Source organism: Dromiciops gliroides, chromosome 3 (genome assembly GCF_019393635.1).
Source record: "Dromiciops gliroides isolate mDroGli1 chromosome 3, mDroGli1.pri, whole genome shotgun sequence".
Taxonomy (NCBI): domain Eukaryota; kingdom Metazoa; phylum Chordata; class Mammalia; order Microbiotheria; family Microbiotheriidae; genus Dromiciops; species Dromiciops gliroides.
The window spans coordinates 433907834-433919864 of record NC_057863.1 but is presented as its reverse complement, the minus strand read 5'-3'; the positions used below and the strand labels follow the sequence as shown (position 1 = coordinate 433919864).

At 38.5% G+C, this 12031-nt stretch overlaps 1 protein-coding gene across 1 annotated transcript in view; it reads right to left on the bottom strand.

Moving 5' to 3' along the window:
- Positions 1 to 12031, bottom strand: part of TTN (titin) — a 336226-nt gene that overhangs the window by 305364 nt on the left and 18831 nt on the right. The window contains 7 exon segments of the mRNA XM_043993320.1: positions 247 to 384; positions 875 to 1012; positions 1630 to 1767; positions 3087 to 3218; positions 4231 to 4365; positions 7180 to 7329; positions 7883 to 8219. Of these exon segments, the coding sequence (XP_043849255.1) occupies positions 247 to 384; positions 875 to 1012; positions 1630 to 1767; positions 3087 to 3218; positions 4231 to 4365; positions 7180 to 7329; positions 7883 to 8219 (1168 nt within the window).

Sequence of the window (12031 nt, the reverse complement as noted above, 5' to 3'; positions counted from 1 at the left end):
TCTGCATGCAAAGAAATAATTTCTTATCCCAGGAAGACATGTTAATCATGGAAAGTGGAAATGAAAGTTAAATTAGGAGGGAAGAGTAATATGTAGCAATATTAACAACAGATAAATATCCTGGTTCAAAAGTTGCTGGAAAATGAAATGTGTCAAAAAGAGAGGGTGTTAATAGTCCCTTTTCATAATGATCTGCAGTGAAGTGTTAAGAACAGGAGATTTCACACCCACAACAGTTATCATCACCTTTTCATGAGTAACATGAAATTGTTCATGTCTGATGCCCATTCCTTCTCTACTTCTCACTGTAGTTTCTTGAACTTTGGCTTTAGTAGCTGCAACTGCTATTGTAGAATGAGCAAGTTTCTCAGCTTCCTTCCTCATCTGATTATTATAATAAAATAAAGATTTGAGCTCCATGTGGTCCCAAACAAACATGGCATAATTTCAGAAGTAATAATGCAAGATGCAGGGATGTTGGGTTATTAAGGAAGGAGTGACTAATTTCCACATATAAAGATAGAAAATTATCATCATTATTGGGAGTCATAATACTTAAAAATATTAACTGTAAGTAAATAAAAAATCTTTGTACTGTGATGTATATAAAGAGATTTGAAATTATATTCAAAAATCTTAGCCTTCATGCAAATGGCTTAAGATATCGATGAAAGAAAAAATGGTGAGCAGGTTAATAATGAATGAAAATCAAATATGCGGGGAAAATAATGGTAGTTGTTCAAATTTTAAAACCATTTTAGCTTTGGTTTCAGAAAAGAAAATACAGATGAATTCCTATGCTCGAGTAAATAATAGGTTTGCTAGAAGAGTAAGTTGTAAGAGTTAATTTCACATACGGAATGTTTGTATTCACCTTTTCTTGAGTTATATGTAATTGTTCTTGCTTAGTAGCAATTTCTTCTCTAGTTCTTGATATCGTTTCTTGTTCTTTAACTTTAGGAGTGGCAACTATTACTTTAGGTACCACTGTTTTTCTAGTTTCTTTTCTCATCTAAACATTAAAGTAAAAAAGAGGGGAATAGGGAAAGAGTTAAATTCCATATGGTCTCTGACCAAAGCTACATAAGAAAAAAAGAGTGAAAGGTTATGGAAAAAATGATGAAATTTCTTCCTATTCAAGGACATCTCTGTGCAAGCATTTCAATAGGACCTCACTGCAGCAAACTTCCTTGTATCATACACATTACGTGCAGTGGCAAATCTATTGAAAGCTTATGAATCTAATGAAATCTACAATGTCTCATGTAAGACTCACAATTTCTTATAAAATTTTAAAATGCGACTGATGAAGTTATTCCAACAGAATGACAATAAGAAGTAATCCTGGACTTTTATTTCTTACAGTCTTGGATGTCATCTACTTGAATAGGAAGATTGCAAAAATTCAATTTGTGATCAAGCGTTAGTAATCACTAGGAATGAAATCTTGGTGATGTTTAGAAAAGGAAAATGACTGTGAAGACAAGCAAAGGGGAAATAGGTGACTTAGAAAGTTTGTGATCCAGGGCGGGGAAAGTAATGATGAAGACAGGTGATGAACATGTAAAAAGTTTACATATAGAACCATGCCACCATGAATTTCACATCTGCGGATGCGGCAGTATTCACCTCTCCATGAGTTATGTGCATTTGTTCCTGTATGGTGACAAGCTCTTCTCTAGATCTCAGCACCGTTTCTTGCTCTTTGAGTTTGTCAGAGGCAGCTACCATCATAGCTACTGCACTGCTCTCGGACTCCTTTTCCATCTGATTATTTGAGTGAAATCAAAAGTTGAAGTTCATGTGCCCCAGATAAAATGGCATGATGCCAGTACAGAATAAGCAAAGAAAGACAATGGGTAGGGGAGAGAGGAAAGAAAACTCAATACTTCCCTCTCTTTCCCCTTCCCAAAGCCAAGATCAGCTTGTAATCCCTCGTGAGATAGCTTCAGCTTAATATGGATGCCCTTGGTTTTTAGGATTCTTATAAAATCATGTTTGTAGCACAACTACACAACTCTATGGGGCAGGTTGTGATAGTGTTATCAATTCCTTGGTTTTTAGGACTCTTTTTTTTTTTTTTTTTTTTAGTGAGGCAATGGGGGTTTTAAGTGACTTGCCCAGGCTCACACAGCTAGTAAGTGTTAAGTGTCTGAGTCCAGATTTGAACTCAGGTCCTCCTGACTCTAGGGCCGGTGCTCTATCCACTGTGTCACCTAGCTGCCCCCGGTTTTTAGGACTCATCAAATCATGCTGGTAGCACAACTAACAACATAAGTCTATGGGGTAGGTTGTGCTAGTGTTATCAATTCCTGGCTCTCTGGTTACCCTTCCCCCCCCCCCCCCAGACTTTAGGCTTCTGAGTAGTGGTCACAGCCTTTAATGGAAGCTTCAGACAGCTAGTCATAGGTAGCAAAATGGCAGCTTCAGCTCTTTTTTGGTTGGGGGCAGCTAGGACTTTTGTTGAAAACAAAATCTTCCATTGACTTAGATAACGAGGAAACAGCACAATTTCATTAGTTTCCCATATAAAGGCAAAGTTTTATCTACTGGAACCTTTTAAAAGCCAATTTGAGGCCTGGTATCAAGAAGAGAAACACGGAAACAATAGTGGGAACAGACAATCTATGGGTCACGATGGACACAGCCAGGAAATAGAGGATAAAAGACCCATACTTTTTTCTCTTCTTAAATTAAGCCTTTAATTTACTGTATGAAGTGAAAAGAGATAAGGGGAAAATGAAGGTTGTTTCTAGTTTTGTAACATATTTAGTGTTAGTGAGGCAAATTCTTAGTTCATGGGGTCAGAGAGTTTTTAGAACAAGAGGTCACTGTTTCCTAAATAGTGAGTCTGCACAGTTTAGTAGCAGCTAGCATTTATATGTCACTTCAGCATTTATACCGCATTTCATGTGGATTAACTCATTTGGTCCTCTCCTTGGCCTTGGGAGGGCGGAGCAAGAATGACAAGCCTAACGATAATGACGATGATACCAGCATTTATGTTAGGCTTGAATAGATTCTATTTGTCGAAAGGACGTGGTGTTTACCCATGAAGTATAATTTCTTTAGAGAACTAGACTTACCGTCTCCTGAGTTACTTGTACTTGTTGCTGTCTTGTCATTATTCCTTCAGCAGTTTTAGTTTCTTGTTCCTTAGCTTTGGCAGCAGTAATTACTACCTTCGGTACAAAGGCTTTCTCGGTTTCTTTTCTCATCTGTTTTTAAATGATAAAAAGATATTATTTTCTCTTTTTTTTAAATAAAATAGCATAATTTTTAATAAAAGCAATGTGAGAAAGGCGGCCGAATCCTTTTCTCAGTCTGTACATTGAATTAAAGTAACACAAAGTACTAGATAATATGCTTCTGACATTCCTACATTTAATGTCCTAAGACAGCTATGCTTGGATAAAGAAAGGAGCATCTGGGACAGTTCGGTGGTGCAGTGGATAAAGCACTGGCCCTGGATTCAGGAGGACCTGAGTTCAAATCTGGCCTCAGACACTGGACACTTACTAGCTGTGTGACCCTGGGCAAGTCACTTAACCCTAATTGCCTCACCCAAAATAAAAATTAAAAAAAAAAAGAAAGGAGCATCCAACACTGAGTCAGTGCTTTTGAAAAATAAAAATACTTAATTAAAAACATTTTTTTTGCATCTAACATATCATTATATAGCAGGACACGGTATAAAGATAGGTCCTGATTAATGTGAACAATGAATCCCCTAAAGTGGTTGCTTTATTCAAATTCACACTGCGTTTTTCCATTGAGCTAGAACCAGTTATCAGTGTGGTACAATGATTAGAGTACCAGGCCTGGAGTCAGGAAGCCTCATCTTTGTGAGGGCAACTTTGGCCTCAGACACACACTAGTTGTATGACATTGGGCAAGTCATTTCACCCTTTCGGCCTCATCTGTTTCTTCATGTGTAAAATGAGCTAGAGAAGGAAATGGCAAACCGCTCCAGTATCTTTATCAAGAAAACCCCAAAATTGTGTCCAACAAAGAACTGGACATGACTGAGCACCACTCATCACAACCACTATGTGCCAGGCACCTAGGCTGAACACTGGGGACATAAAGAGAGGCAAAAAATAATCCCTGCCCTCAATCTAATTAGAATATGTTTTATCAATCTTGAAAATCGAAAAATATGGCCCTGATGTATGTATGTACACAACAAGCATTAGCGAAGTATTTCACATCTAAAATCATGATGTTTACCTTTTCTTGAGTTACGTGTATTTGTTCTTGCTTGGTAGTGATTTCTTCTCTGGTTCTCAATTTTAATTCCTGTTCCTTGGCTTTGTCAGCAGCAACTACTACCTTAGTTGTAGCAGTCCTTGCTTCTTTTCTTGTCTAATTTTCATAGAGAAAAAGGAAAGGCATTATTTAATTTACCATCATCTAAAAAGTCTTTATCATATATCATATTTTAAAAATCATAAATATCACATGATGAAAGAAAGAGCTGAGAGAGGGGAAAGAAAAGAAAAACTAGAGAAGTTTTGAATTCCAACAGTAACAAAATCTACTTGGACGGTTGGAGAATTTCAAGGCCAAGGACCCAGATTCCTGACCTGGCTCTGCTGTTAATGTGAAGTGGAGAATTGTCTAGGGCAATAGGGATCCCTAAATTTTAGCTTCTTACTCTGTCATATAAATGAAGGACTGGGATTAGATGATTCCTGATGGCTTCAAGTTTTTCAATTGCATGATGATAATTCTCCTTGAGGAAACATCAGGCGAAAGAATGAATTGGATGACTTTCTAGAGATTTAGAAACAATGGGGAGATGTTGCAAATAGGCAAATTTAGCCTTGAGGTCAGAAAGACCTTCCTAACAATTAGACCTATCTAAAAGTGAAAGGAGCTGACACTCAAGGATGGCATCTCCTATATTGGAGGCTCTCAAGCACAGGTAGGATAATAACTCATGGGGGAAATTCTTGTTCAGGTATATGTTAGATTAAATGGCCTCTGAGGCCCCTTCCAACTCTGTTTCTGAGATGCAGTTCATCTAGTAACGATTTGAATTATCTTCAAATATGGGGCCACGGTGTGAGTCTTCAGTGGGCCAGGGTCTGTTAGCATGTATGATGTGTGGTTTGTGTCCATACACCATAGAACTCCTTGCCTAAAAGAAGCCTTGCAAATGCAATTAGAGAGTATAAAAAGGGCAGAAAGTGGCAACCATTGTACAAACCATGTAAAACTTGTGTCCTACTGATGGTGGACCTCCTTTCAGAAAGAAATCTACTTACTAATAACTATATGCAGCAGGCCAGGAAAATGCTCATGATGCCAGGCCACTAGGTTGAGTTTCCTAGACTAGCTAATACCCATGGTCTCATGACTGCTGTCTCCTCCTACTTGGAATAATCCAAACTAGATAGAGCCCCCATACCAGCATATGCTTTGAGAGATAATCCAATCCCAGGGAGTGACACTATCATATCTGTCCCTACCTCAGTTAGAGACAGGATTCATCTGCCTGCTTGCAGGAAGCCACACTTCCTTCTGACTGCTATCAACACCTATGCACTCAAGGTTACCTTCACACATCAGGCAGTCGTATAAACAGTTCACATGAAAACAGCTTTTGCCTGAGAAAATGGTTTAGCAATCCTGTGATTGGCATTGTTCTGGCTAGCACTCTAACCTCTACTGGGCTCTGATCCGTGTCTACTTAGAATTAAGCTACCTACTGGCTCCTTCTTCCTTGGCTGACATCCTGGACTTGACTTCATAGGATCTGCCTATCTCTTCCATCTTGCCTTATTCAACTTCCATGAACAGGATTCTATATTTCTCACCTTTTGTAATATATTCACTAAATCTTCCCAGCTCTATTTGTTCTTCTTGTTGACCTCTTACCTTCCTGACCATGGTGCACTTGTAAGAACCTTTCTTTTTAGCTGGATTCCTGGACAATATCCTTTCTAGCTGCCTCTATCTCATCATCACCCAAGCTCCCATGTTACAAGCCCTGTCTGGGTCTTTTAAACAATTGTTAAAAGTTATTTAAAGGGTAGCCAGGACTTTGAATGGATATAAATTAAGTATAGAAAAATGACCAAGCTTGGTTCCCAAGGAAATGTGGGAATGTACTGTAACGATTGGAATGACGCCACCTGCTGGATACTTACTGTAGAAGAGTTCTGCCCATGAAGCGAAGGTCTTTGAGGGCAAGACCAGGAGTCTTTTCTTTGGCGGGAGGAAGTGACGCGGACTAGTGGGAGGAGGAAGGAAGAGACTGGCGCTGACTCTGGGGCTCTTTCCTGGGGACGCTGGCGGAGAAGGGAGCTAAAAATGTGCTCTCCCTTTAATAGATAGAAATCTAGGCCTTTCTCTCTCTCTTTACCAAATTCTTATTCTCCTTAATAAATGCTTAAAAGTCTAACTCTTGCTAAAGCTTATAATTTATTGGTGATCACTCATTAGATATTTTAGACAGTTTAGCTAGAATTTTACCCCTTAACAGTACCACCTTTCCTTCTCTTCAGAGGTGGGGGACTATGCTTGAGAAATACTGAATATAATGCTGGAATTAATGTACTGGTTAGCTTCACTAAATTGTTTTTTCTCTTTCTTTCATACTTTTTGTTATAAAGGATGGCTCTTTGGTGGGAAAAGAGGGGAGAGATATATTGGGAAATGAAAGTGATGTAAAAATCAAAAGATAAAAAATTTAAAACACAATCTATATTCATTTATCAATCCAACAAGGATTTATTGGGGGGGGGGTTCCTGTTGGAATAGTATATAGTTATCCCTTCTATATCACAACTTTCCTCATTGTGCTTTTGACATATCGTGGGTCGGCATAAGAAATGGGTATTTTATGGAAGTTTTGCAGAAGCCACAGATGACACAGAAAAAGTTTAGAAACTCAGAAATGTGTAAAGAACATGTCTACAATATCAACACATTTTATCTATTAATACCACAGTCATTAAGACTTCTCTGATATGAAGAGAGGGCCAAAAAATCTTACACAGAATTTCTAGATCACAGAGGCATTGTACCCCCAAACCCCTGCGATGTGGAAGGGATAACCTTCATTCTAATACATCCTTAGAAGGACACAATCATCATGTTTTGTCTAACGTAAGGAAAAGGGCACGATCTCATGAAGAAGAAGGGCACCCAACATCACCGCGTCCCACGTACCTGCTCTTGAACAGGTTGTACGTGCACTGCAGTTGTTGTCCTCTTTGCAGTCTGTTCTACAGCACTTGTTACTGGTTCTCTCACTCTTGCCATATCAACTGCGGCAACAACGGTCGCAACAGCTGCGCTTTTGTCAGTTTCTTGTCTCACCTTCGAGAAAGACACGCAGGGATGTTATTTTCTCATGTGGCAAAGATTGGGACATTATAGAAAGAAATGAAAAGAGAAAGACATACATGTAAGAGAGCACATGAGTACTCGGATGCTACTTGATGACTTGAGAAATCAAAACGTTCCTGCTTAATAGTAACCACTCACAAGAATTTATGCCAATTTAAAAAAAGAAAAGAAATGCTCCTGTCAAGTCTGAGCCACGTTAGGTCTTTCATTACTTCCATTTAAAAAAAAAAAAATTTTTTTGCGGGGCAATGAGGATTAAGTGACTTATCCAGGATCACACAGCTAATAAGTGTCAAGTGTCTGAGGTCAGATTTGAACTCAGGTCCTCCTGAATTCAGGGCCGGTGCTCTATCCACTGCGCCACCTAGCTGCCCCACTCCCATTCATTTTTATAGACAAATGCATCTCTAACCACCAACCTCCTCAACCTAAATATTTGCAACAGAATCTGGTACTAATGTTCAGAGTGATCAAATGACTAACCCACCAAAGAAACTCGCTCTACCTTAGACTCTTTCCTTACCTCTTTAGCACCAGAAGCTACAACTCCAGCAGCAAAAGCTGCACTTGTAGAAGTGGCAGAAGTAGCACTGACTTCAGCCCCAGCAGCTCCACTGATGGTCACTTGCTCTTGCATACCATATTTTCTTTCCCATCTTTCTTCAGTTCTAATCTGTGTTGAACTTGTTACTGTAGTTTCCTTCATTTGTGATTCGGAGGTAGCTACATAACCCTCTTGCTTCCAAGGGGGAGGCACCTCAGGACCAGTAGCTGTGGGGGTCCCTCCCTTCCGGATCAGTAATGGGGACTTCACAGGTCTGATAGGTGATGTGGAAATCCTTCCAGCTGGAGACACAGATCTGGTAAATGAAAAGGTAGATGGCATCAATACTTATCAACTCATAACAATTCCCATACAGACCATAGGGTTTGATTTCTGGGAGGAAGATTTGTAGCTGCTTTGATCTGCATTTTAAAAAATGCCTCGTTAACCCATTTCAATTATCCTGAAGACAAAAAATTAGTGATTCAAAGTAATGTGACGCATGCCTTAGTAAATCTTTTTTTTTTTCTTGTGATGTAGCCTCATTAGAGAATTATAACAAACCCCATGGAAGAATCTGTCACATATATTCGAACTTTTTAGCCTCTTCTTCCCTCTTCTACCTTCTCTCACAACTGGCAAATCACGATGGTTAAGGATGCTTCCCATAGAATCCAGTCAAATGATAGAACATATAAATCAAATGTCAAAACAATGAAATGTCTGTGTGTGTGTGTGTATTACATGTATTAAGGGATTGAATCTATGATTTATTGATTTAGGGAACTCCCAGATAAAGAGATCCCTTCTGTCAATGCAGGTGGGCCCTTTGGTCTTTACTATATTCTTTTTTTTTTTTTTTTTTTTTAGTGAGGCAATTGGGGTTAAGTGACTTGCCCAGGGTCACATAGCTAGTAAGTGTTAAGTGCCTGAGGCCGGATTTGAACTCAGGTCCTCCTGACTCCAGGGCCGGTGCTCTATCCACTGTGCCACCTAGCTGCCCCCACTATATTCTTACTGCTCATTTATTGTCCTTTGCTGTCAGTCTATCTTAGTTTTATCTAAATTTACTCCACCCTTTTCTCTAACCTTACTGTATTCCAGCCTTCTTTTAAATAGTCTTCTAAATTACTATGGAAAAGGGTTAGCACAGAACCTAAGGCTTCCATATTTCTTGGTTACATCTTTAGTGTTGTCATAAACTATGGTTTTAATTAAGTTGTCTTCCTACATAATGGACTGGAATGTAAACTAGAGTTGTTTAGGGCCCAGAAGCAAAGTGAACTAAGAGGATGAATTGTAGGATTCATTGACAAAATATGGCTCCAGGCATCGACGTTTCTAACCAATTTGGAACTATAGTCTGGGGGCAATTCCCTAACCAGCTTCCAGATAGTAAATGATTTTTTAATAATTTATTGAATTCTGATATGATCGAAGCTTTACTGAAATCAACACTCTAGGTGGCAGTGTTGTCTTGTAATCTCAACCCTCTGCAAAATCTGCATAGAGATAAATGTTTATAAATTTACCCTGGCAGCTACCAATCCCTGCATAGAGTATTTAACTTAAACTGCTCATAAATACAACAGCTATTTTATTCCAATTAGTGCTCAAGGTACAGTTGCTATTTGCTACTAAATTAAAATGGAAATTAAGAATAAGTTGCAATATTTACTGCAGTTTAGTGGGAGAGATACTCGCTTTGCTTTTTAAAAAAGGGCTCTTCTGTGGAAAATCAATTCTTTTTTTTAATAAATGAAGTTGTAATCAAACTTAAGAGATACTTAGAGGAAACAAATCTCTGCTTTCCAAATGGTTGCATGTTTAAAAAAAACACACAACAGCAAAGGGCAGTGAGAAATGAGGTCTACTTGATACAGTGGAACAAGCACTAGATTTGGAATCAAAGGACCTGGGTTCAAATGTTGACTTTCCTCTTACTCTCTGTGTGATCTTGGGCAAATTTTGTTACATCTTTGGGCCTCAATTTCCTCATTTGTAAAGTGAAGGGGTTAGACTAGATGACCTCTAAGATCCCTTCCAGCTTCAAATTTATCACCTGATTGAAGGTGAGCATTTCAATGATTTGACCTTTGATTCAGTGCTCTTCTTGTATTGGGCCAAAGTAGACTAACTCAGAAAAAACATTCAAGACCAGAACAACACAGGGAAATTCTCCAATCAAATCCCAGCCCCACCAATCCCCAGAGAAGTGATTAGCAACAGTCTTCAGGTGAGCCAATAGCTGTGAAAATCAATGTAATTTAATTCATTAGAGAGAAGTGCTCATTTTTGTTGCTACAATAAAAAATACCCAGTCACAGCTGGATGCTGTGGGCCTTAGTCAATGCAATATGTTTGCTTTTCTTTGCAAACAAAAACATAATGAAACTAAACAGACCCTTCAATTCCGGGGTGACCCACTTTTCTTCTTCTAAATTGGCATATTTTCTGACTAGAGCCTGAATAGACAATTCTTGGCAAATAATTTGAATTTTCACTTATGAACTCCCAGTACTGGTCCAAGTGATCCTGGGAATCAGTGTGCCTCAATACCATTGTGCTCTGACAGCCGGGAAATTGTGTTCTATTAGGCTGATAATGTGATGATGGACAAACTTGGAGTCGAGATGAGATTCAACTAGAATTTCATGTGAAAGTCAGAATGGATTTGAGCTGGAGTTTCTAATATAAGCATCCACATGACATTCTGAGCATTGTCAGGCAACCAAGACACAACCTCCTCTGTGCTCTAAGACTGTGAGCAGGAGGGAGGGTGCATCTCAGGGAAGGGATTTGCCAGTTTAGCCCCTGCTAGGAGCTAGCAGCTTTTCTTTCTTTGTTGAATTTTCTATTTCATACGAAAGGTGGCATAGAAGATAATGTCAAAAAAGAAAAGAAGAAACAGTAGATTCATTTTCCACAAACCTCTATTGCCAGGTAATTTTTTTTCTACTTTTCGTCTTTACAATTTAAAAACTTATCAAGATATCTTTAATCTTTTTATTCTACATTTTGTAGTTTGACAGGGTCTTTGAAAACTAGTCAAATTACCTAAACCCATTAGCTTCAATTCCCATATCAACTATTTACAGGGATAGGGATGAGGACCAGACCTGATATTTCATCCATACGGGAACTCCCTGATTAAAAAAAAAATTATATAGTTTTAAAGAGTTACCTGAGACATAGAAAGTTTAACTAGCTTCCTTAGGGTTACCTAGTCAAAGGGTTAAAGGCAAGATTTGAATCTGTCTTCCTGATTTTGTATTGAGATCTTCATGCTGCCTCCCAAGGGCTATTTATTGTTGCGTTGTTGTTGTTGTTATTCAGTCATTTTCAGTCACGTCTGACTCTGTGACCCCATTTGGGGTTTTCTTGGTAACGATACTGGAATAGTTTGTCATTTATATCAGATTCCATAAAAACATTTCTTAATGTAATGAATTCCCACCCTTTAAAAAGTCCCCCCAAAGAAACTAATGGGATATTTTTGAAGAAACATAGGATATCAAAGCTCTTAAGAACCTTAAAGATCATCTAAGCTAATTCTGCCATTTTACATATGAGAAAATAAAGGAGCTGAGTGACTGACCACATGACTTGCTCCAGTTAGGAGCTGGTGTTCTTTCTAAAAGGAAACAACACAGACAGCACAGTATAGTGGAGAGAAGACTGGCTTTTGGGGGCAAGACAACCTCAGCTCTAGTCCTATTTCTGTTCCATATTGGCTGTGTTACCCCGAGCATGTCACACTGTGTCAGTATCCACAGGTAAGTCTCTGTGGTTATAAATTGTAATAGAGTTGACAATCTGCATTGGTAGATGGAGTTTCCTTACTGGGAACTCCCTATAGCGATGAAATCACATGTCTAGATAAAAACAAACAAAAAACTAAGAATTGAGTAACTTAAGCCAGGGAAAAGCTGTCTCAGTAATTCTTTGGTTCACCCAATATATAGTTTCTCCAGAGCCATAACTAGGGTGATACAACTGGGGCTTTTCTCTACAGCACCAAAATTTATAGAGCACAAGTAGCACTAATATTTTTCAAGAGAACTAATTGTGACTTTTAGTTAGCAAGAATAATTAATTAATATATGAAGCTAATATATTGTATGTGTT